Source organism: Mesoplodon mirus (assembly GCF_964341445.2).
Source record: "Mesoplodon mirus genome assembly, chromosome: 19".
Classification (NCBI taxonomy): domain Eukaryota; kingdom Metazoa; phylum Chordata; class Mammalia; order Artiodactyla; family Ziphiidae; genus Mesoplodon; species Mesoplodon mirus.
The window spans coordinates 14,704,419-14,730,086 of NC_138995.1; the positions used below are offsets into that span (position 1 = coordinate 14,704,419).

At 43.2% G+C, this 25,668-nt stretch overlaps 1 protein-coding gene, 1 long non-coding RNA gene and 1 pseudogene across 5 annotated transcripts in view; 2 read left to right on the top strand and 1 right to left on the bottom strand.

Moving 5' to 3' along the window:
• The first annotated feature begins 7,345 nt into the window (after positions 1-7,345).
• CHST4 (carbohydrate sulfotransferase 4) lies at positions 7,346-14,664 on the top strand. 3 transcript variants are annotated; one of them, XM_082607232.1, is made up of 3 exons: positions 7,346-7,369; positions 9,227-9,326; positions 12,592-14,664. In XM_082607232.1, exon 3 carries the CDS (start codon positions 12,607-12,609, stop codon positions 13,825-13,827), a length of 1,221 nt encoding a protein of 406 aa, XP_082463358.1. In that variant the 5' UTR covers positions 7,346-7,369; positions 9,227-9,326; positions 12,592-12,606; the 3' UTR covers positions 13,828-14,664. The 3 variants fall into 3 exon arrangements, with proteins under 3 accessions (XP_082463358.1, XP_082463360.1, XP_082463359.1); XM_082607233.1 differs by lacking the exon at positions 7,346-7,369 and adding an exon at positions 7,716-7,788; XM_082607234.1 differs by lacking the exon at positions 9,227-9,326 and having other exon boundaries at positions 7,359-7,369.
• Positions 14,665-16,329: 1,665 nt separating this feature from the next.
• On the top strand, positions 16,330-16,963 carry LOC309795363 (annotated as a pseudogene). The gene has a single exon. The product of its transcript is annotated as an uncharacterized misc_RNA (transcript).
• A 2,862-nt stretch (positions 16,964-19,825) lies between these two features.
• The window catches only part of LOC309795669, a 28,126-nt gene continuing 22,283 nt past the window's right edge, over positions 19,826-25,668 (bottom strand). The window contains exon 4 of the long non-coding RNA XR_014292310.1: positions 19,826-20,575. This is a non-coding gene — a long non-coding RNA (uncharacterized lncRNA). The remainder of the gene's footprint in view (positions 20,576-25,668) is intronic.

The window sequence follows — 25,668 nt, forward strand, 5'->3', positions numbered from 1 at the left end:
AAGGATCACAGAAATCTTTTATACTAAGGGTTTTAATAGTAATCTTGGTGAAGGTTCTAGAAGTTTTATCTTAAATTTCAAAACTAATCACCATTTTTTAAAATGTAGGCATGCTTAAACAAAAATGTCAGTAAATTAGGATAAATGCAACTTCAACTAAATGAGAGCACAAATCTGGAAATTTATGGTCAAAGGTTTATGAAGGTGGCATTTTGGCCTCTTAGTTCTTAGTTGTAGGTGCAATTTCTTCCTTTGACTTCAATGTCTGCGGAAAGGCACAAACAAGATCTGTTTCCAGTTCACTCTTGATAACATCTGATATTAACAGTACTGCTAGGGGTTTAACTCTGGCCTGTAGGCACTCATATAATTATTTAAAATTTCATTTGAATCTGGGGACTGTACTTTTGTCCTCACCCAGTTAACATGTATACTTTAGAAGTGTGAGAACCCTTCCTAAGGCTCCTCCTTAAACCTGTCACTGCCTTTATTCTAGAATCTTCATTATATTCCCCTTTCATCCACTTCCCTAACTCATGGAGTGATTCCTGTCAAAAGATCTTTCTGCCTGCCTGCCAGCTTATGCCCTTCGCTTCCATTTTTGGTAGGTTTGGAACTGCGCCCCACAATCTTAGACCTAGATGGCAGGAATAAGCTGCCCTAGGGGCCATAGTTACAAGAGCTTAAATCAGATTGGAGGCTTCCTTTGTCCCTTTTGGCTTGCTTGTTCTTGATTGGTTCCGTGTGGACAGGTTACAATCTAGCCTGCGTGTACATTGTGGTTGCCTTTGCCTGCGCAACACAAAGGCCTTTGCCTGGGTAAACTAAAACCAAAAACATCCTCAATTGTTTATTTTTGTATAACTATTTAAAAATGAACAAAATGGTTATTCTTAGAATCCAAAGAGAAAAACTTGTCATTCACATATTCCCCATTTCTATTAGCGGCAAAATCATTTGTTAAAATCTAATTATAGGGCCTCCCTGGTGGCGCAGTGGTTGAGAGTCCGCCTGCCGATGCAGGGGATATGGGTTCGTGCCCCAGTCTGGGAGGATCCCATATGCCGCGGAGCGGCTGGGCCCGTGAGCCATGGCCGCTGAGCCTGCGCTCCGCAATGGGAGAGGCCACAACAGTGAGAGGCCCGCGTACCGCAAAAAAAAAAAAAAAAAAATCTAATTATAAGGAAGGTTCTGCTTCTGTTATCCTGAAGTAATTGTATCATACTGGATAGTAAATCCCAAGGAACTAGCCTTTCTTTTCCTTAGTGTCTGTGTGTTCTAAAACTTCTAAATCTACAATTTAGAAAAGATGTTACATTATTCAGAATAGCAAGACTTACTCAAGTACTTACAGTTGTTTTCTTGGTAGTTTCTTTTTTCTAATTTTTAAAAAAATTTTTAACAGTAGTAATTAAACCTATTATTTTGTGATTGTTTCCTGGTCTGTATTTTGAAATTCCTTCCCTTTTCCCTAATTTCATTGGTGAAGATGTGTTTAGATATTGAATTTGTTTAGACACTGATTTTGTTTAAGGCACAAATAATCACATTGGTTGTACTTTCAAGACAGACTTAAAAAAATAAACAGAATTGAAAACAAAAACAAAAACAAAACAAAAAAAAGAAAGGGACTGGATCTGTACAACCTTAACTGCACTTTCCAAAATGGTAGCATTAGCCACATTTCAAGTGTTCAATGTCCACAAGTGGTAGTTGCCACTGTATTTGTGCAAAAACGTTCCTCACCACAGAAAGTTCTATTGGACAGTGCTGCCTTAAAGAAATGGTCCATGGTCATGTAGGAAGGTAACATTACCTGATGAGTAAGCCTGGGCTTTGAACACAGACCTGGGGTTGAGTCCAGATTTTGCCACTATAAACCATGTAACTGTGGATACATTATTTAGCTTCTTCAAACCTCTATTCCATCATCTAGAAATTATGAAATTTACCTCCTAAGGCCATGGCAAAGACAATGTGATAACCCAAATAAGTGTGAAGTATAGTACTTGGTTTGTCGCAAGCTGTGAAGGAGCAGTAGCTACAATGATCTTCTTTCATAATCTTCACGCTCCATAATTCCTTTTTGGAAATGCCCTCTGTTTTGGATACCCTGAGTCTTCAATTAATTACCTATTTCTTTTTTTCTTTTTTCTTTTTGGCTGTGCCACACAGCATAGGGGATCTTAGTTCCCCAACCAGGGATTGAACCCACACCCCTTGCATTGGGAGCGTGAAGTCTTAATCACTGGACTGCCAGGGAAGTCCCATGAATACCTATTTCTTAAGGACTGCTTCCAGCCAGACTTTCCAGAAGTTCTTCCTAACTGACTTATGAATCACAAATTAAAGAGGCTAAGATCTGTGGTATTACACGTAAGGAAGGAGGTGGGATGGCTACTTGTACTGAGCACTGTGGGAGGTGCTTCATTAATCATTAAGAACACTGTGTTTGGGATTTCCTTGGTAGCACAGTGGTTAAGAATCTGCCTGCCAATGCTGGGGACAGGGGTTTGCTCCCTGGTCCAGGAAGATTCCACATGCCGTGGAGCAACTAAGCCCGTGTGCCACAACTACTGAGACTGTGCTCTAGAGCCCGCGAGCCACAACTACTGAAGCCCGCGTGCCACAACTACTGAAGTCGGCGCGCCTAGAGCCCATGCTCTGCAACAAGAAAAGCCACCGCAATGAGAAGCCTGTGCACCGCAACAAAGAGTAGCCCCCGCTCGCCACAACCAGAGAAAGCCCGCGCACAGCAACGAAGACCCAACACAACCAAAAAAAAAAGATCACTGTATTTGTCACAGAATTATATGCAAATGCAATAAGGAAAAATTGGAAACAATCTAAACGTCTGTCAATAGAATCCTGGAATACTGGCATATGATAAATCCATTCAAAGTAATGTCTCCCGTAAATATGTGTTGAGATGGGTAAATGCTCACAATATAATGTGAGTAAAAAAAGCAGATCTAACCCCCACAACCCAGCCTCCATTAGAGACACCTGTATAAACGTGTGCCAGGAGACATGTCAAAAATATTCAGTCATAGTTCCAAACTACGAACAACTCAAATGTCCATTAACATGAGCATGGACAAACTGTGGCATATTTACACATGGAATATTACACAGTAATTTAAAAAAACCCATAACTGTATGTAACAATGTGATGAAACTTACAAGGATAAAATGAAATGAAAAAAGCAAATCTCAAAAGAATACATGTGCTATAATTCTACCTAGAAAGAGGTCAAATTGGGGAAAATTCGATTGTACTGCTTAAGGTGATAAACTATATGGAAGAATAAGGAGCTGCTTACCTTGGAAGTGGTCACCTCTGAATAATGAGGGAAGGTGGGGGGACGTGAGAGTGAAGGGATACTGAGGCAGCTTTGGCAATGTTCTGTTTTTTGGGTGTTTTTTTTTGGAGTGGTAGTTCCTTTATATGATTTGTTAAATTGTACCTTTATACCTTAATTTTAATTTCATAATTTAAAATGTTTTAAAGACTAAGGAAAAATAAATACAAAATGATATTTTCAGTGTGATCCCAATTATACAGATTTCTGCAGGCACGGGAAAACGGTCAATGGTGCTCTTCTCTCGGCAGCAAAATGGAAAGAGATGTGTGTTGTCTTCTTTACACATTTTGTATTTTTCAAATTTTTTATAATTAACAAGTATTACTTTTATAGTAAGAATAAAAGCAGAACTACCAACTGCCCAGTTTTGCTCTTCAATTTACATCTCTGCAATGGAGTCACTTCGAGGAAGAGAAATTTCTCTTCCACCTGCTAGAGAGAAACAGGAAGGAAGAGAAGGCCACACGACTGAAATCAATACAAGGCACCACCATAGGTCTGGTTATTTGTGCTTATGATAAGGCCTTAGGGGGCTCAGCTGATGGAAACTAGCAAATACACTGCCTAGATTATCCCAGAACTCACACAACTCTGCCTGTTCTCTCTTTCAAGGCCTTGGAAAATAAGCCAACAGCTGAGAAAGAAAAAAAGAGGTGTTATTATGATTCTATAATAACTACCACTTTTAAACTCATTATTGTCGTAATATTGTGTTAGGGGTGTTATATGCATGAATCCAATCCTAACATTCACAAGAATTCCATTAGGTGAACATATATTTTACACTGATATTTTACACCTTATTTTACAGTGATATTCTAGGGCTCAGAGAGGTGGAATGACTTGCCCAGATGTCTGGCTCCAAAATCAGTCGCTTTTACACTCCACCACAATTTACCTTTATTCCTGTACATGTTGTAAAAAGAGTTTCCTCATCTTTTTTTTCCTTCCTCATAGACAAGATGAGCCAAGAGAAATGCTGGTTCTATTTTCCCCAGGGAGTGACAGTTCATTTAATTCCAACAATAAACTCGCCTCCAGGAAGAAAGGACTATATAAAGGTCTGTGTGAATTACACAGTGATTATGAAATTAATAATGTGACAAATCCAGTGGCTGAATCTATGACTACCTGACATAGTCCAAGAATATACAGTGTAAGAGGCTCTTTGCCGCCCACGAAAGAGAAGTCAGTTTGTGCCTGTGCTACACTATAGGCTACTTCTCTTCTGGATCCCCCCTCTCTATGAAAGGGACTAAATATTTATCGAATGGTTTCTGAGTTAATCAGTGTCCTGGAAGCTATACAGGCTATTTTTCGTGGCTGACTCAAGGCTTGGGAATTCTGGTGTGTTGCTTTATATAATCTGGCCTTTGACCTGAAGACTTCCCTTTAGTGATCTGCATATTTTCGCCTGTACAATCATCCCTTCCTCTGTATCTGCAAGGGAATTGGTTCCAGGATCCTCACTGATACCATGCTCAAGTCCCTTATACAAAATGGTGTAGGGCTTCCCTGGTGGCGCAGTGGTTGAGAGCCCGCCTGCCAATGCAGGGGACACGGGTTTGTGCCCCGGTCCGGGAAGATCCCACATGCCGCAGAGCGGCTGGGCCTGTGAGCCGTGGCCGTTGAGCCTGCGCGTCCGGAGCCTGTGCTCCGCAGCGGGAGAGGCCACAACAGCGCGAGGCCCACATACCGCAAAAAAAAAAAAAAAAAGGTGTAGTATATGCATATAACCTATACACATCCTCCTGTATACTTTAAATCATCTCGAGATTACTTGTAATACAATGTAAATGCTATGTAAATAGTTGTAAATACACTGTAAATGCTATATTAATAATTGCCTGTGCCTGGCAAATTCCAGTTTTGCTATTTGGAACTTACTGGAAAAAAATTTTTCCAAACGTTTTCAATAGAGGTTGTTTGAATCCTCGGATGTAGAACCTAGGGATAAGGAGAGCCAACTGTACTTTGTGTCTACGATTAGATAACAGGCCATCATGACAAGCTGTAACTTCCTGAAGCATTCTTTATTTAGTTATTTTTGGACATTTTATAATTTCTTTTCTCTTTGGAATATTTTGTAAATGGCAACTAAAACCCATTTTTAACGAACACCTATAAACACACCAGTTTTAAAAATAAGGAAGCAAAAAAATGATTGCCCAAACTCTGAGGTCACTGACATTGCTTTTGGAGAAAGGTATAACAACCACCAAATGCTTGCCACCTCCCAGCCCCTTTCAGAGAAAAATGTCTGTGGTTCCTATGCACTGGGGGGGGGTCATGGTTTTTTAAAATAATTTTTATTCAATTTATTTAATAAATTGAATTAATGATTTTTAATTAACTAATTAATTTATATTAATTTATTTAATAACTTGGGTGACTGAGTTTTTTAAGTTTAAGTTTTTTTCGTTTTTTGGTTGTGTTGTGTTTTCGTTGCTGCATGTGCGCAGGCTTTCTCTAGTTGTGGCGAGCGGGGGCTACTCTTCGTTGCAGTGCGCGGGCTTCTCACTGCGGTGGCTTCTCTTGTTGCAGAGCACGGGCTCTAGGTGTGTGGGCTCAGTAGTTGTGGCTCGCAGGCTCTAGAGCGCAGGCTCAGTAGTTGTGGTGCACGGGCTTAGTTGCCCCGTGGCAGGTGGGATCTTCCCGGACCAGGGCTTGAACCCATGTCCCCTGCATTGGCAGGTGGACTCCCAACCACTGCGCCACCAGGGAAGCCCTAAGTTTAATTTAATTGAAATAAAAATTCACCTAAACTGAGTCACTTTGCTATAGAGCAGAGACTGGCACAACGTTGTAAATCAACCACACTTCAATTAAAAAATATATATATATATATATATATTTTAAAATTCACCTATTGGGACTTCCCTTGTGGCGCAGTGGTTAAGAATCCACCTGCCAATGCAGGGGACACAGGTTCAATCCCTGGTCTGGGAAGATCCCACGTGCCGCGGAGCAACTAATCCCACGCGCCTAGAGCCTGTGCTCCACAACAAGAGAAGCCACCGCAATGAGAAGACCGCGCACCACAACGAAGAGTAGCCCCCGCTCACCACAACTAGAGAAAGCCTGCGCGCAGCAACAAAGACCCAACGCAGCCAAAAATAAGTAAATAAAAATAAAATTTAAAAATAAAAATTCACCTATTGTTTTACACTCACTACAATCATGTAAAGTAGCTCAGAGTAGTTGTGTGACTTGCCCAAGTACACACAGCTAGTAAGAAGATATAATTTTTCATGATAACTTGTTTCTTATTTTCTTGAGGGGGAAATTTCTTTTCCCGTACCCCAACTAAATGCCAATACATATGTGTCCTCCCATAAAACGAGTTATTACATCTACGTAGTACCTCTAGTTACTACCTCCTGCAAGAAGGGTGAAGATGTTGAATAAGACACAGAGGCCAAAAAAAATGTTTCCTCCCTAAATCCAGTGGAGTGAGCAGGAAGGTGGAATCCAGAAATCGCTTCCAGGTTTTCTCCTCTTTTTGCAGCAGAGATAAGAACAAGGTTTCACATTGTGTCCATTTTGGCTGTCATTGTCCTGCGATTTCCCTATCAACCTCATCTACTTCTGGGGTCCCTTTTCTTTTTCCACTTTGCCCTAAGGTAGTTAACCTATTCCGCTGCCTTCAAGGGATCTACATTCCAGGATCGCCTCCCAGTGGTGGGAGAGAATGCTTCCGCCTTTGCTTCTCCAGGCCCCGCCCATTCAAGCAGAGTCTCCCCACCCCTTGAGTATCTCAGGGTTAAAGCTGCTAATATCAAGTCTCTCTGGGAGCGATGTTTTCTTAACCCTGTCTTGGAAGGTGGGTAATTTTTTGCCAGAGGAAGAAGGCAGTGGAATTTGCTTTGAGTAGGGATGGTTATGCAAGATGCAAGGAGGAGGAGGAAGCTGAGAGGAGAGTTGGTGAGTCAGAGGAGAAAAGCTGCACAACTTGGCTAGCAGTGAGCCTTTAGAGCAGTGGGGAAGCCTAAGCCATTAACAAGGTAAGGAGAGAATTTTCTCTACACCTCCAAAGCAGGGCCATTATTCCCAGGTTCTTGGAGCGGAGTATCAGATAACCTGGGGCAACTAAGCTGGGGATTTTCTGGGCGATGGCGGAGGGGAGGTGTTGGTGCGGGGTTGAATCAGAATCACCAGGATAATCTTCCCCGAAAAGCACGAGCTGCCTGCCAGCAGCTCCCCTCTCCCCACCCAGCTCTATCCCTAAAAGAGTAAGAAAGAGCCTAGAATGTGAGTAGGGCTATTCTGACGTATATTTTTGTAGCTAGTCCCCGTGACGTGTTTTACTCATTCAGATGCTGGCTTCGGACCTCAGTGTCTGTACTTCTTGCAGCTTCTCCTCTGCTCAGGTGTTGGGGAGTGGGGACCGGAGGTGCTGGGAGCTACAGTTTCTGTAGCTCAGGTAAGATTTAGTGTGATAACTGAATTCTCAGACCTGGGACCCAAAAGATCCGGGTCTGATCAGGCAGGGCTATTTCTATCGTTGAGTCAATTAATTAAAGTTCACTTATCCTGAAACACAGAGGTGTGGCTCATCACTGTTCTATATATTTAATCGGACTGTTGTGATTAGCGTGGCTAAAAGGGCTTTCAAAGTTGTGGAGCACTGTTCGGATGTAAAATAAGACTAAATTTGAGACCAGTGAGTCAGCCAAGGTAGAAGAGACTTCTATCTTGTAAGGCTGTGGATAAGTCTGGAACTTCTAATTGGAAGTTAAATACTTTTATATGTGCAAAATAAAAAAATATCTTGTCCTGCTTTCCTTACCCAGGTCAATGAGGGCACCTCAAATAGTAAAAAACACGCTACAAATGTTTGTTCATTCCGTCATTCATTCAATAGATGTTTCTTGAGCCCCTACTAGACGCCAGGCACTGTCGTTGTTACTAGAGACACAGAAATTGCAAAGACCTTCAGTCTAGTTAGAGCTTGTTATTGTATGGATACCCTTTGCCCAGGTGCTTATCTCACAGGTTTCCAGGTTCTGCAGCTATATGTGTGGATGCAGGTCTCCCAGATCCAGCTCTCCTCTCTCTCTGTGCAAATGTCTTCTGCCATCTCTAATTTCTGGGTTTGGGGGCATAATCTCACTGGGAAATATAAATTAGAAATTTGTCAGCGGCTGGAATCCAGGGCTCTTAAATTGATGTATGTTTGGTTTTTTCCTCAGAATTCATCATTTTGTTTCTAATAGGCTACACGATATGGACTTGAGGGTCATCTATAATTCAGCCCTCTGTAATCAGGCTGCTGGGTGAGGTCACCCATCCTGGTGCCTCACAGTCCCTGTGCCTGAAGTAGGTGCTATGTCACTACCACCCTTTCGTGATGTTTTTCAGGACAGCAGTGGATGAGGAGGAGAGCTGAGGGGGAGAAATGAGAGACAGAAGAGAGGCCACTTACTATCGAGACCAGGCTAGCACATTCAGGATTAGATAACAGGGAGGGCAGGTTCCAGCATGCAATCAAAGAGCCGAAAAAGAACACTCAGGAAGGTGGACTGGGGCCTCTGAGATGCAAATCACTTCACAGATGGCTCATAAATGCTTCCTGACCCCAAGGACTACAGAGGAGGTTAATGGAGGACAGCTGGGGAGAGGTGATGGTTAGAATAGAGGAAACTGCCATGAAAAGCCTTGAGTTTCCTTCTCTTCCCGGAGCCACCTCTACCACTGATTACAGGGACTGCAGGGATAAGCTTTCCCTGAGACACACCCTAAAGTGTCCCCTGACTGTTCTCATCAGCCCCATCATGGGTTGCTTGGATCCAGGTTGTGTCTAGATGCCAGCGACAAGAGATGGGACTCACTTTACAAAAGCATACTTTCTTTCTGGCCAGGGAAATTGCTCGTGGAAAGAAAAAGCAGAGAAAGAAGTCGGAGGGTTTCCTTGGGAATTCCTGAGAACCGTGGTCAATTAAAGCCTGAGGACAACTGGGGGTGAGTTCAAAGGCCAGGCTCCAGCTCTGGGAGAGAATGGGCATGAGGCCAGGAGCTACTGGCAGGCACAGGAGGCTCAGAGCATGCTAGCCCTCACAAACACTGAGTTGGCCCAAAGCCAGACAGGGGGAGGGAGGACGTACTTTTGAAAGGTCTACGTTGCTAGTCCCTAGGAAATGTTAGCTGTTTCCTGAGCCGATGATAGGCCCTGCATATAAAATTGTACCCTTATAATCGTACACAGGTCAAGTTCTTTCCTCTCTCTTTTGCTCCATTATTTCCTATCTTTGTTCCAAACTTTTCCTCATACTCATACTGCCTTTGGGAGAAGATCTCTTTCTTGCTAGTCATTTCCTCAATACTTGGGGGGCTGGGGGTGGGTGGGTATTCTTGAGCCATTGTCAAAAATGGCTTAGTTTCTAATCATTTCCTCTTGGGCTCAAGTTTAAAAGAATAGGAACATATCTTAGCTGGCCCCATTCTAACCTTCAGGGCCAAGACAAGGATTACCATTCATTGACATTTTCCTGGCATATAGCAAAGTGGGGTTTTTTTTGGCACCTAGGAGAGATGATCCTCACTGGATCTTTTGGCACACGTGCAGGAAATGCATTGTTGTAACGAATGAAAGAGAGGGGTTTCTGGGCCGTTGCCTCTCAAGGTTTGGTTGAGGTCATTACACACTTCCTAGAAGGTTCAGGGGACTTCCAAGGGAAGTCCATGGGCTGGCAAAGCATGCTGTACCTCTTCAGGAAGCAGGCTATAAACCCCAAGAGTCACATCTGTGACTGCCCAATTCCTCCTCTAAAATTTACTCTCTAGAATCTCTGGACTTCTAGACACACAGAATGGTTTATGACCAGTATGCAGGCCGTCTGGACAACAGATACCAAAGGTACACATACCCATACTCTTTGTTTGATTCAGCAATCCCACTTCTGGGGAGTAAGCTTACATACTTACATAATGATGTATGAACATAAAGGTCATTACTGAAATTTTTGAAATGGCGAAAGACTGGAAACAACCCAAAAGCTCATCAGTGTGGATACTGGTTAAATAAATTGTGGTACATCTATACAATAAAATTCTACACAGTGGTAAAAAGGAATGAGGAAATGATTTACGTACTCCCATGGAAAGCTCTCCAAGGCATATTGTTAAGTTAACAAAGCAAGTTGCAGCACAGTGTGGATAACTTGCAACTTCTTGTGTTATAAAAAGGGGAAAAATTAAGAATACATATACATTTGAATTTTCTTGTGTACACATAAAGCAACTGAAAGGACACATTAAAAAATGAACCCAGTTGCTATTTGGGGGCAAGTTGGGAAATGGGCAGATGGAGGGCGGGTGTTGGAAGTATATATTTCACTGTATAGTGATGATAAAACACCAGCTTGTAGATAAATACTAGCTGTCAGTAAATAGAGAAGAGATTATTGATTCAGCGGCTGGTAAAATTCCTAGGTGTTCTTTCCCCTAGAAAAATTCTATGACCCTTTTAAAAAGTGTGTCCTACAAACAGCTCTAGAAATTTTCTAATTTATGACTATAGGTCTCCTCCAGAGACATAACTGTTGTCATAGGATTTCCCCTCACCTAATATTCAATATGTAAAAGACCTGGAGTGTGACAGGCTAGGCTACAGGCTGGCAAGCACTGTCCTTATTCCCTTCCTGCATGTGGAATCTTGGGGAGCCTTCTTTTAAATTCTGAGCCTGATTTAATGTCCATGATAATGATACTCTTAAAAACAATTTGAACCATGTGACTATTAGCTATTCAAAACTTAAAAAAAAAATTGGTGATGAGACCTATCACCAGGAGAATAGCATATCCTAAACCCAGCTGCAATTACTGTCTAGAAACATATTTTCTCTTCTTTATTAAAGCTTGAAGAAGAATTTCTTGAGTATAGAGTGATATGCAAATTAGCACCTTGCTACTGTTAACATTTTACACTATGTGAAATATCTATTATATCTCTCAATAGTTATTTATGCCAGGAAGTCACCCAAAATGATCCAGAGTCATCTCAACCCATAAAGAGAGTTAAGAGCTCCCCTGGAATAATATTCTAGCATGGCACTGGGAACAGTGGTCTTTTCACACAAAGCCCTGGTGTGAAGGCAGTAAGTTCAGCGTTGCCACCTGTCTGTTTGAGCCTTAGTGTAAATTACAAAGTGAAATTCCTTTCTCTAGATATTTAACATCTAAGAACTGGAAAACCATCCTAATGTACTTATCCTACTGAACAAAGATACTTAACTGTCACCTACCAGACATTTTGTTAAATAATAAATATCTTGAATTCTTGATGAAGTGGCATTCCCTAGGGTTGGGCAGTATACAACATGCCCAACTGTACTGAGCAACCCTGAGTAAGTTGTGTCAAGTGGTCAAACATTACCCCAAGCAGCAGCACAGTGGCTAACAGGCCACAGCATCACTACTGCAGCTCTTAGGTTGGCTTGCCACAGTTTCATACAGTTGGCTGCTGAGGCAACAATGATTCAACCCAAATAGATTCAGATGGTTTCTTACATACACAGACACGAGGACAGCATTGGGTCAGCTCCTCATGTCCCTAGTCCCACAGGATGAGACCAAATCAGAGGGGATCAGATGATAGGTGCCACGGGCACTTTGCCACTGAGGAGACAACTCCAAACCAAAGCCAAGCAGTTTTATAGTCTGCAGCCATATCCTGCAGGGTACTGAAAGTCCTGTGCTTAATTGAGATGAAGGAGGGTAGTGAGAAATGGCCTTGGCACTATCCCTCAAGATGGGGGTGGGCGGGCGGGCCTCAAGGCAGTTCCTCAGAAGTCAGCTTATCTCCCGTAGTTTCTGAAGGAATCATGGGGCATTCAGCCAAAACTTGGGTCAGACTGTGGTTAAGCTTTGCCTACATGGCCTGTGTGAAGACATGTGTGTCACCAGGGTGAACCTGTTTTCCCTATATTCATGAAATATGGCTGAGTTCACACATTTTTGTAGCTCCATGGACAAGAAGGACCAGGAGGGAGAAAGTAAAGAGCCTAAAAAGAAAGAGCATAAAAAGAAATAGAGCTTATTGACACACTAACTGCAAGGGACAGGAATTAATTTGGAGAAGGATTTGTGCAATTCATTGCAAGAAGGCTCCAGCATTCTACATTGCCCCTTGGTGCGGGTCAGGGAGAAAATAGCTTTGGCTAGAAAGGGGATGGAAGTCAGATATCAAAACATGAGCCTGACATAGCCCCTCTGCTTGTTCCTGAAGGTCTTCTACTTCAGCATGACGCTGCCCAAAAAAATGAAGCTACTCCTGCTCCTGGCTTCCCAGACGGCTGTCTTTGTTCTCTTCATCCTTCTGTACTCCCACAACTTCAACTCCCTGCAGGTGAAGGAAGAACCCAAGCCCGCGTACATGCATGTGCTCATCCTGTCGTCGTGGCGCTCTGGCTCTACTTTCGTAGGGCAGCTTTTTGGACAGCACCCAGATGTCTTCTACCTGATGGAGCCCGCCTGGCACGTCTGGATGACCTTCACACAAAGTACTGCCCAGAGGTTGCATATGGCAGTGCGGGATCTCATACGGGCCGTCTTTCTGTGTGACATGAGCGTCTTTGATGCCTACATGAAACCTGGCCCCCGAAAACAGTCCAGCCTCTTCCAGTGGGAAGGCAGCCGGGCCCTGTGTTCTCCACCTGCCTGCAGCATCTTCCCGCGAGATAAGATCATACCCCAGGATCACTGTAGGCTTCTGTGCAATCAAGAGCCCTTTGAGGTGGTGGAGAAGGCCTGCCGCACTTACAGCCACGTGGTGCTCAAGGAGGTACGTTTCTTCAAACTGCAGGTGCTCTACCCGCTGCTGAGAGACCCTTCCCTCAATCTGCACATTGTGCATCTGGTCCGGGACCCCCGGGCGGTGTTCCGTTCCCGAGAACACACCACGAATGAACTCATGATTGACAGCCACATTGTGATGGGGCAGCATCTGCAGAAACTCAAAAAGGAGGATCAACCCTACTACGCAATGCAAGTCATCTGCCAAAGCCAGCTGGAGATCTTCAAGGCTGTGCAGTCCTTGCCCAAAGCCCTGAGGCAGCGCTACTTGCTCGTGCGCTATGAGGACTTGGTCCGGGACCCCCTGGCCCAGACTGCCCGAATGTATGAATATGCAGGGTTGAAATTCTTGCCCCAGCTCCAGACCTGGGTGCACAACATCACTCGAGGCAAGGGCATGGGTGAGCATGCCTTCCACACAAATGCCAGGAATGCCCTCAATGTCTCTCAGGCCTGGCGCTGGTCCTTGCCTTATGAAAAGGTTTCTCGGCTTCAGAAAGTCTGCAGGAATACCATGAATTTGCTGGGCTACCACCTTGTCACATCTGAGCAAGAGCAGAAAAACCTGTCGCTGAATCTTCTGTCTACCTGGAGCCCCTCTGAGCAAGTCTACCAAGAGGTTGAGGAGGCTCTGTCTCCACCTGGCACCAACTTCAGCCACGTTAACTGATGGCAGCTTCTGAGCCTCGACCGTGTGTGTCACTGTATGCGTGAGCGTGAGCTGTGCCCAAACATGTTCAAGTCGAGAAACCTTGGCGTCTCTGCTCATATCTAGAGAAGAGACTTAGGAACCTTATGTGAGGGGCACACTCCACCAACAAAACAGAAGTAATGTCTTTATTCTCTTCTTGGCCTTCTTACCTATGTATACCTCAGAGACTTTGTGGCCTGGGTCCTATGTGGCACCATGCAGTATCACTGGAGTAAATCCATAAACTCTTCTGTCCACATCTTGCCCAGTGGGAAAGGAGAGAGACAGGAAAAACCAGGGAAATAGGTCTCCCACCAAACAGCCCACCAGCACATTCAACAGGGATGTGAACTCTGAGCCCTCAGAGAATGGGCAACAGGGTTGGATGCTTACCTGTGAGCTTGGCCATCACAGCTATCCATTACCACAAATATGGAACAAAATCTCTGCACAAGAGAGGAAGCTTTTAACTTCACGGGATGGCTGGGACCAATTTGGACATCAGTTCCCCTCAGTGTTTTCCTGTTTTAACCTGTGAAGCTGCCATCTGTTAACACTAAAATTCCAAAATAAGATTCTGTTTGGAGTGTACATTTTTATGCTTTCTAATTGCTTAGTAGTAAATGCTCATTCTTATGGGATCCTAACTAAGAGCCTAAACGTCTTTACAGATTTTTTTGACTGGAATATTTCATTTTTTAATTTTTAAAAAGTTTTTATTGAAATATAGTTGATTCACAATGTTGTGTTGGTTTCAGGTGTATTGCAAAGTGATTCAGTTATACATATATATATATATAAATATATATATTCTCATCTTTATAGATTTTTTAAAAATACTTTTGTTATTATCTATCACCCACACATAGAAAAAAATGTTAAGACAGTGTTTGGTTCAGATGATGGACTAAGTCTAAACTGATCAATACTGATCGATACACTGCCCTCTCAAGAATTTGTAGAAAGTAGACAGCTAGCAGCTAAGCCCTTTCTTGTGTGCAGCGTAAGCTATAATAATACCAGGTGTATCACTCTAGGTTCTGGAGTTCTTTTAATCTCATACCTCAGTCAGAGGACCTCGGTTATAATACGATTGGTGCTCTTCAGCTCTTCCTGGTCACCTCCCCTAACAAGAAAAGTTGTTTCCCCCAATCTTTGCAGGATTCCCCAGATCTAGTTTGTGTATCAGAATCACCTGTTAAAGATGTGTTTTGCCACGCCCTACCTCAGATCTGCTGGAAATGGAATCTCTCAGGAGAGGCTGGGATTCTGTATGTTTATCAGTTGACTCTGTGTAACTCTTCCACAGCCAGCCTGACAATGGTACACCTTGCCCTGGGCAGCAGCACTCTTTGCCTTCTTGCTCCAAGACAGGTGACTTTTCAGCACATGCCAAGTGTCTAAGCACTTACTCCTGACACAGGTGCTGTCCTCAGGTTGGAAGGAACAAGAAGGTCTGTGTATGTCTGGAACTCCGTGAACCTCTGGGTCCTGACTTTCCAAACATTTCACTTTATTCAATTCTGAGAGATACCATTACTTCATCTTTCCTTTTGTTCCCACGCCCACTTTTGACATGGTCCTCACGTCACAAAGCTCCCTTGATGTCAGATGGGAATTCTCCCACTCCATTCCGCTGAGTAGCTCTTGGGCTGCACCACCACCTGAGATGCTTGAGTAGGCACCTTTGCCAGCTGGGTCTTTGATGTTAATTTATATGGGCTTTAAAGGAGTGAATTTATTCTAATACCTAAACCCAAGCCACTCTAGACCCCCCTTGAGAGCCTAGAATCTCCCAGGCAAATGCTTCTTGCCTCTCCAAACCTTCCAAAACTATGAAAATTTCCCCAACGTTGAAAATAAGGCCAGGGCAGTAGGTGAGGGTGCAAACAGAGTGAAGAGGGCCAGTGAGGGGGAGAGACAGTGAAAGACTCGACCATCTCTGATTTCCCCTCTGAAATTTCAGCCTCTACCTGAATTGTCTTAAAGTTAGCAACTTCCTTAGGAACCATCTCTGTGGGATGCTGGAGTACAGAGCTGCTTGCTTTTCCATCTCCAAAAGAGTCACCCATCCCAAGACAAGGAATAAGACTAGCCACATGGAAATCTCAGGATCTTATTTAAGATCTACTTTAAAACAGCTTTAAATTTCCTATATTCCAAGTCCTAAGCCAGATGAGGTCCAGATAGCTAGTAGCCATCCTCTTGAAAGAAAGCCTATACACTACCCTATATAGGAGCCACTGGCAGGTGTTTAGATTTAAATAAGCTAAAATTAAAATAAAATTCAGTTCTTCAGTTGCACTAGCCATCTTTCAAGTACTCAATAGCAACGTGTGGCTAGTGGCTACTGTACTAGACAGCACAGATATAAATCATTTCCATCACTGCAAAAGTTCTATTGGACAGTTCTGGTCTAAATTAATTTCTATTTGTTTGTAGCATCTTATCCTTAACCTCAAATTGCACCCTGCCCAAAAAAGTTTAGAGAATATATAACAATACTATAATGGCACTTTTATATACCATAAAACTGTGCAGTATGAAATCATGCTATATAACCTCTAAAACTCTGACCTAGCCGCGCTTCCTTAGGCAGCAGCCATGGTGGGACAAGAGGATCCCGTGCAGCAGGAGATTCGCCAGGACTGGGCGAACTGGGAGTACATTGAGGTCATCACCAGCAGCATTTTCGCAGACTTTCTCAACTCGTTTCATAGGTCTTGTCGTTCAAGACTCGCAACACTAAACGAGAAATGGACAGCTCTTGAACAGAGGATAGAGGACACCGAATGAAGGGAGGGTGACAAACGGTGAGACCCTCACCTATAACTGTGCTATGCTGCTGCTGGGAAGTTGCTTTTACGGAACAAAAAGGCCTCGTGGGAAAGGCCCCAGCAGTCTTCAGCTCCTTCCTCTCTCCTTAAAGATCAACAGGGCTTATTCTTGTTTTTCTTTGTTTCAAAAATGTGACCTTTGGGCTCCGCCACGTACACCCAGCAGTGTGATGTGGCGTGTGGGGAGGAATCCAGGGGAACTCTCAGAAACAACATTAGGCAATTTACCTCTTCAGTGACACTTTGTACAACTACCCGTCAACACATGTGAGGCGCTAAGAGCCAAAAGCCTGGGACTCTGTCCAGGTCCTCCCCACCTTTCTTTCTCTCTCTCTCTCTCTCTCTCTCTCTCTCTCTCTCTCTCTCTCAGCCTTTCCTTATGGCTCGCATTGCCTCTGCATTGCTTCTATAAATAGTCTGTCTCCTCCCCACCTTTGGCCGGGGGTGGGGAGCACTCCTGGCTGAGGAGCCCTGGTGAGGTGGCTGCCAGAGAACGCTGCTGCTAACCCACCAGTTTCTTGTCCTTGTGGGAAGGTCAAGGCCAGGCCTCCACTTGGCTTGAAAAGGGACATTTTCAGAGTTTTCTTTCTGTCACTTGGGGTGTCTTAACCTTTCATATTTCCCTAATAAACTCCTCAACTTTAAAATAAATAAATAACTAAATAAAACTCTGACCCAGTGCTGAGCGAGATTTAGAGAGCAATGGAACATCTCCTATCGAAGCGCTCAGGTGGCTGGCACCAGAGTTCAGGGACGCGAGTGGCAGTACATTCAGTTATGAAACATGGGGAATTCGGGGAGCTGAGAACCCACGATGCGTATAGAGGACTGTGTTCTGCAAAACAGCCTTTCCACTTTGGAGATATCTGTTCCAGCACCCAACCCCCAAAATAGGAAGGCATTTGTGTGCCTCCCAAGCCTATTGAGCTGCATGGGATCTAAGGATGAGTTTGAACATAGATGAGGGATGAATTTGATCTAAATTTCTCAGGGCTACTAATTAGGTTTGGGGAATGAGCTCTTTCATGTCTAGAGAAAACATAATGGCCTGAAATGCCTAATTGGGGGCTTCCCCAGTGGCACAGTGGTTGGGAATCTGCCTGCCAATGCAGGGGACATGGGTTCGAGCCCTGGTCCGGGAAGATCCCACATGCCGCAGAGCAACTAAGCCCGTGCGCCACAACTAGTGAGCATGTGCTCTAGAGCCCGCGAGCCACAACTACTGAGCCTGTGTGCCACAACTACTGAAGCCCACGCGCCTAGAGCCTGTGCTCTGCAACAAGAGAAGCCACCATGATGAGAAGCCTGCGCACCGCAATGAAGAGTAGCCCCTGCTTGCCACAACTAGAGAAAGCCCGTGCACAGCAACGAAGACCCAACACAGCCAAAAATAAATAAATTAAAACAAATTAAAAAAGAACATGGGCTCTAGAACTGGGTTGCCTGGGTGACTTTGCTATCACCAGTTGGGTGACCTCAGCAAGTCCCTTAACATCTCATGTCTCAGGTTCCCTTACCTTAGGTGGGTAGAATAATAGTAGTACCAACTCCTTGGAGTTGCCAGGAGAACTAATGAGTTAATCTACGGAACATGCTTAGAAAGCATCTGCTGCTCACAATTGTTAGCTGTGAATATCTTGGTAACAACACTGGTCTTGGCTCTCAAGGACTGTCTTCCATAATTTCTGGTAACATCCTTATTAAGGTGATGTTTACCAGCAGATCACAAACCCTTTATGGCATTTCTGATCATAATGATACCATTAGGAGATTGATAATTTTCTGATATTCTAGTTTCTCAATATCTGTAGTTCTCAACCAGAGGTGACTTTGCCCCCCAGTGGACATTTGGCAATGCCTAGAGACATTTTTGGTTGTCACGCTTTGGGAGGGGGGTGTTTCTGGAATCTACTGGGGAGGGGCCTGGAGTGCTGCTAAACCTACAATGTACAGGAAAGCCCTCCCTTAACTAATATATGATAAATATATGAAGGACAAAGAGCTAATGATTCAAATAAATTTCTCTTCCATCTTCATTCAATTACATTCAATCTCACTCAAATGAGATTAAAAGCATCTTGACTGAGGAGATGTCATAACCTGGGCTCTTTTGATACCCACTCAAGTCATCTCAAAGGGAGAAGTGGAGGAGACATTATACCAATACAGAACAGCACCACAGAAGTCTGATGAGAGGGAGTGAGTGCAGCCAGGCTTCCCGTTCACTCACTGGCCAATCTATGCCTTAACCGGTCTTTGCTTGCATCCACCCTAATGCAGTTAGCTGTAGCTTGAAGAGAAGAGTTTAAAGGGGCAAAACACGGTCATTTAGGGCCTTGGGGAAGATGGGCAGACAAATGAAGCCATGAGTAGACACTGTGCTAGACAAATGAGTTGTCTAACATGTCTGAGAACAGAAGAATCATTGACAAACGTCAAAAAGTTCCATGGGCACCACAGAGTTTACATCACAGTTCCTCAGCCTTTTTTTTATTATCACCCCCTCATCCTCAACAAGCTGTTTTAGACACTTTTTCCCTAACTGCACCTCCGCCATGAAATGTTAATACCGCAAATACACTGCATGTCTGTTTTTGTATGGTGGCCCTTTGGAGGGTCACAAACCACCATAATATCTACTCTTTTTTTTTGGCCTCCCCAAAACTGCTTTTCACCCCCTTGGTAATTTTCACCTCCATTGGGAATGCATGCTTTAGACTACTGTCCCCAGTATCTTTAAAACTCCTTTCTCACCCAGCTCCTGTTTTGTTTTCCTCAACATGTCTTTTCATTTGTCATCTCCCCAAGTTATGTTCCTTGCTCTCACCAATGATAGCTGTACCTTGCTCATCAGTAATTGAATGTGATTATGTAACGTAACACATATAAGTGTAATCTGTAAACTGTAAAGACCATGAAAACGCTGGTTATTGTTAGCAGTAAGATAATAATACAAGTACTTCTTGGCTGCTGTCCTCCCTGCCAACCCTAATCCTGACCATTCGGCACGGCCCAGCCTTCCTTGCCAGGTTTCACACTGGCTTCTCGTGATCCTGGATGAACAGTAAGAAAGCTAGTTTTGTTCTTGTTGTTGTTGTTTTGCGGCACGCGGGCCTCTCACTGTCGTGGCCTCTCCCGCTGCGGAGCACAGGCTCCGGACGCGCAGGCTCAGCGGCCATGGCTCACGGGCCCAGCCGCTCCGCGGCATATGGGATCCTCCCAGACCGGGGCACGAACCCGTGTCCCCTGCATCGGCAGGCGGACTCTCAACCACTGCGCCACCAGGGAAGCCCAGGAAGCTAGTTTATGGTTTGTTTGTTTTTAAGTTTATGACAAGAGTTGGTAACAAATGGAATAGGAACGTAAAATAGGTACATAAAGAATAAGGTACGTTTCAGAAAAAGTTAGCCATTGCTCTACCCTAAATCAATGTGGACTTAAATGACTAACTGCCTATAATTTAAACATGTTGAATGAAAAGAAATAAAGGCTCTTATTATTTTATGTAGTGGTAAGGTGAATGATTATCTGATCCATCATAAACCAAACTATGAGACCTTAGCAGGTGCAACACACACATACACACAGGTCATTCTAGATGCAAATAAGCTTTAAAAAGCTGACTACACTAAATTTAACTGGGTTTTCAAATGTGAGACCCTCAGAACTTCAAATATGTTTATGTGCGTATTAAGAAGGGATTAGAGAATATAGCAGTTCTCCCAAACTTCTTTGACCAAGGACATTTTCATCCTGTTAACATCTGTCAGTAGAATGTTTTGAGAAAGAGCAGTTGGAGAAATGCTGAATTATCTTCAGCACTCATAACCCTGGACGTTCCCAGCACTCTGGCTTCTCCTTGCCTTCTCCCAAGCCCAAGCAGGCAAATTCTGAATGGAGAGAATCACATGAGGGCAGCTTAGTTCACAGGCAGTTATAATCACCTCCGTCAATTTATGATCACTTCAACACTCCCCTGCCACCCTTTCCCCCTCTCCATAAGAACTTGCAGGTTTAGAAAAGCCTTTCAAGACCTGTCCCTTGCATCCCTCTCTAATAACGCCCTCTTAGACTCTATTTCCCCCGTCTCAAATGTGAAGTTCTACCAATGTACCACGTCTGGATCTTAGATCGTGCTGCTTCTCCCACCTGGAATACCCTGTGCTGTCCCACCTTCAACTTCTCTGGCTCATTTTTTTGATCCCTCAGTTCTCAACTAAAACATATCCTCTGGAAGTTTTTCCTGGCTTGATCCTTAAGCCTCTGTTGAATGCCACTTTTACATGCTTTCTATTATAGCATTTATCACATTGTAATAAAACTGCCCAATTTAAGCAGCCGCATAGCACAGGGAGATCAGCTCGGTGCTTTGTGACCACCTAGAGGGGTGGGATAGGGAGGGTGGGAGGGAGGGAGGGAGACACAAGAAGGAAGAGATATGGGAATATATGTATATGTATAACTGATTCACTTTGTTATAAAGCAGAAACTGACACACCATTGTAAAGCAATTATACTCCAATAAAGATGTTAAAAAACAAAAAACTGCCCAATTTATGTGTTCTTTGAGCTCTTTGAGAGCAGAGTCTCTTATTCACTGTGGTATAACCAATGCTTAGCACAGTTCCTAGCATCTAGTAGGCACACGATAAATATTTGTTTAATAAATGAAAGCTTGATCTCAGCCTCATTTTATGTAAAGGGATCAGTCTTTATGTGACTTTTTTTTTTTAAAAGGCCAATCACAGAAACACAGTGACATATTTAAAGATTCAGATAAGAAATAACCAACATTTAAGAGTTTCCTGTCTGAGTGAAATAAGGGAAGTTGAATCTTAAAGCCAACAGCTCTGAAGTGCTAGGTCAAGTGGGGTGACAGGTGGGAGGGTGGATAAAGCAGAGATTCAAAAATTAAGTTGAATTGTATTTCTAATAGTGATACATATTATCATAGCAAGAGAAGCTGCAAATTATGCTGGTTGTCTAAAGACCTGCATGTGTTCACAGGGTGTATGAACTAACCAACTACCATCTGGAAGCAGGTGGCAAATACTTGCTTAGTGATCGCCTTCCAACTGTTTCTTAGCCAAATCTCCAAGCAGAAAGTTTATGGCTTGTTTTTTTATTGCCTCTCCACCCTCATAATGGCAACATTTTGTTTAAGGAATGTCTTGGGGGCATAGAGTCACCTTTGATTCTTTCTTTTCTTTCACTTTCCACAATCCTGTCCATCAGCAAATCCTGTTAGCTTGACTTCCAAAATGTACCCTGAATCAGACCATCTCCACTCAACATCTGCACTGCTACAATGTTCATCCAAACCAACCTCAAATCTCACCTGAACTGCTGCAGGAACCTCCTAACAGACCTCTTCTTGCCCTGCCCTCATAGTTCACCTCCCATTTACTAACCAGAATGACCTATCTAAAGGGTAAATTAGATGCCAATTCTCCGCCTAAAGTCCTCCAGTAAATTATAGCCCAGGTGACTGTAAAAAGGAGAATGGATAAATAAGTTGGTAAATTCATAACATGCAATACTATTCAGTAATAATATTGAATAGTTGATACATGCAACATGGATGCCTCGCAAAAGCATTAGGCTAAGTGAAAGAAGTTCTACATGGAAGAGTTCATACTATATGATTTCTTAATATGTACAGTTGTAGACCAGGAAAAAACTAATATACAGTAGAAAAAAATAATAACAGTGGTTGCCTCTGAGGGCAGGGAGGTGATGGTGATTGACGGGGAAGAGATATGAGGGAACTTTGTTGGGTGATAGAAATGTTTCATATCCTGACGGGAGTTTGGGTGGCACAGGTGCATAAATCTATCAAAACTCAATGACCGTACACTTAAGATTTATGTACTTCATTGTATGCAAAATTTACCTCAAAAGAAAAAAAAACTGCAAACAAATATTGAATTCTAGTTAATGATACACATGCGAGAGAATTTAGAAGTTACTGATGTCTGTAACTTACTTTGCATTGCATCCAAAAATACATCAGAGTGAATGATAGATAAATGGACAGATATGATACAACAATTATAACAAAATGTTAATGGTAGAATCTTAGTAAGGAGAATATGGGTATTCACTGTGAAATTCTTCCAACTTTGCTGTTTAGAATTTTTCATACTAAAAAGTGATGGGGGGCTTCCCTGGTGGGGCAGTGGTTGAGAGTCCGCCTGCTGATGCAGGGGACACGGGTTCGTGCCTCGGTCCGGGAAGATCCCACGTGCTGCGGAGCGGCTGGGCCCGTGACCCATGGCCACTGAGCCTGCGCGTCCGGAGCCTGTGCTCCGCAACGGGAGAGGCCACAACAGTGAGAGGCCCGCGTACCGACCGCAAAAAAAAGAAAGAAAAAAAAGTGATGGGGAAATAAAACCCCTAAGGTGACCACACTTCTGGAATGGCAGGGTGAGAAGCTCATCTCCCCACTGAAACATTTAACTAGTGCAAATTATTATTTAAAAACCAACCATTTAAAATCTCTGGGTATTGTCCTAAGAGTATACAGAAAATGGAGAAACATTTATTCAAGAAAGTTTAGTAAATCTTGATAAGAACAGTAAGAGTCTATGGTATTTGAGCCACTGTCTGATTCTGTCTCCTCCCAGCTCACTGTGACATAAGTTCTACTTCAAGCAGGGAGGTCAAAGAAGACAGGACTCCCTTTCCATTCAGCTCCTAGTCTAGGACTATGGTTTCACCCAAGGAAGGGCAAGTGGCCAGCATGTCATCCCTTTTTCTGGCAGTGGCCTGGACTGGGATTCCCTTCCAAATCCCAGGTCCCACTCATAGGGTAGAAGCTTTACCTAGGCACAGAAAGCTGAGAATATTGGGTCCCAATTGCCCTCACCCCAGCTCACTCATAGATTCTATGCCAGGAGGGCAAGCCCAAAAGACTAGGGGCTGCCATCCACATCCAATGCCCCACTCGTGGAGCAACCCAGGTTTATCACTTCAGAAGAAGTGGACCACAGTCCCTGCCCCTGCCCTACTCTAATGCAGTAGTACAGGCATTCTGTTGGAGGGTGGGGGAGAGGGAGGCCATAAGAACAGAGAGCTCAGACACTTCTCTGGTGGCGCAGTGGTTAAGAATCCGCCTGTCAGTGCAGGGGACACGGGTTCAATCCCTGGTCCGGGAAGATCCCACATGCCGCGGAGCAACTAAGCCTGTGTGCCACAGCTGCTGAGCCTGCACTCTAGAGCCCGCGAGCCACAACTACTGAGCCCACGTGCCTAGAGCCCGTGCTCCACAACAAGAGAAGCCACTGCAATGAGAAGCCTGCGCACCACAACAAAGAGTAGCCCCCACTCGCCACAACTAGAGAAAGCCCACACGCAGTAACAAAGACACAATGCAGCCAAAAATAAATAAATAAAAATTAAAAAAAAAAAAAGAACAGAGAGCTCAGTAGCTCTCCCTAAGAGGACATACTTTATTGGGAAGACAATGTGGGGAAGTTCATGCATAAGGGCATTGTCAAAAACAATGGAGATTTTGGTGGTAAACAGTTAAGAGGAGGCTCTTAGCTCCATTAAACTAGCAGCAACAAACAAAATAGTAGCCCAGCTAGAAGTTTAAGAGAGTAAACCAGGGAAAGAGACAGATAAGAAGGGCCTTTCTGAGCTCAGAGCAAGCCTCAAAGACTGCCCCCACAAAGGGGTCTGACTTTAGCTGGATCATACTGTGGAACAATTTATGCCCCAGACTTTGCCAGAAACAACAGAGCAGTCAGCTAGCAATCACTGGAGGCTAAAGGCTGTGAGTGTTACAGTAAAGTCAGATCACCTAGCAGCTTAACAGGGAGACCAAGGAAAGAGAGCACTGCTAAAACTACAATAATCCCTGGTGGTCAGAAGACTGTGTACATAGTCAAAGCTTCACTCTTCGAGGAGCAAGATCAGAGACTACACACTGTGGAGAAAATATTGATATATTTCTGTGAACTAGTCCAGGCAAGTCACTGAAGAGATAAATAAGAAAACAAGCCCCAGGTGAGAGAGGGATCAAAATCCAGAGTTGCTACAATATATTATTGTAGCAATGTTCCATTTCCAACAAAAAAATTATGAGACATGCAAAGAAATAGGAAAATGTGACCCATGACAAGAAGTTAAAAAAAAAGTAGGCAACAGAAACTGCTTTGGTGGGGGCTTAGATGTTGAACTTAACAAAAACTTCAAAGCCCCTATTGTAAATATGTTCAAAGAACTAAAGGACACCACATTTAAGGAATTAAAGGAAGGTATGTTGACAACATCTCATCCAACAGAGAATATCAATAAGGGAGTTATAAAATGTTTAAAAAATAAAAAAATAAAATAAAAATGAAGACACAAAATACCAAAACTTATAGGATGGAGCTAAAACAGTGCTCAGAGGGAAATTTTCAGCTAGAAATACCAATGTTAAAAAAAAAAAAAAAGAAAGAAAGATCTCAAATCAATAAACTAAATTTCCACCTTAAGTAACAGGGGGGAAAAAAGGCAAACAAAACCCAGAGCAAGCAGAAAGAAGAAAACAATAAAAATTAGAGTGGAAATTATCGAAATAGAGAACAGGAGGGGAAAAAAAAGAAAAGAAAAAAATAAAACCTAATTTCATTCTTTGAAAAGATCAACAAAATTGACAAACTTTTAGCTAGACTGACCAAGAAGAGAGAAGACTAAAATCACTAAAATCAGAAATGAAAGAGGGGACATCACTACTGACCTTACAGGAAAAAAAAGAATTATAAGAGAATACCATGAAGAAACATATGCCAATGAATTATATAACAGACGAAATGGACAAAGTCCTAGGAAGACACAAACTACCAGAATCAACTAAAGAAGAATCAGAAAGTCTGGAAAGGCCTATAACAAGTAAAGAGATTGGATTAGTAATTTAAAACTTCCCCCAAAGAAAATCCCAAGCCCAGATGACTTTACTGGTGAATTTCACGAAACATTTAAAGAATTAATATGA

What these genes read in the sequence shown, in the direction of transcription:
- CHST4 (XM_082607232.1), top strand. Translation starts at nt 12,607, where the DNA reads ATGACGCTGCCCAAAAAAATGAAGCTACTCCTGCTCCTGGCTTCCCAG.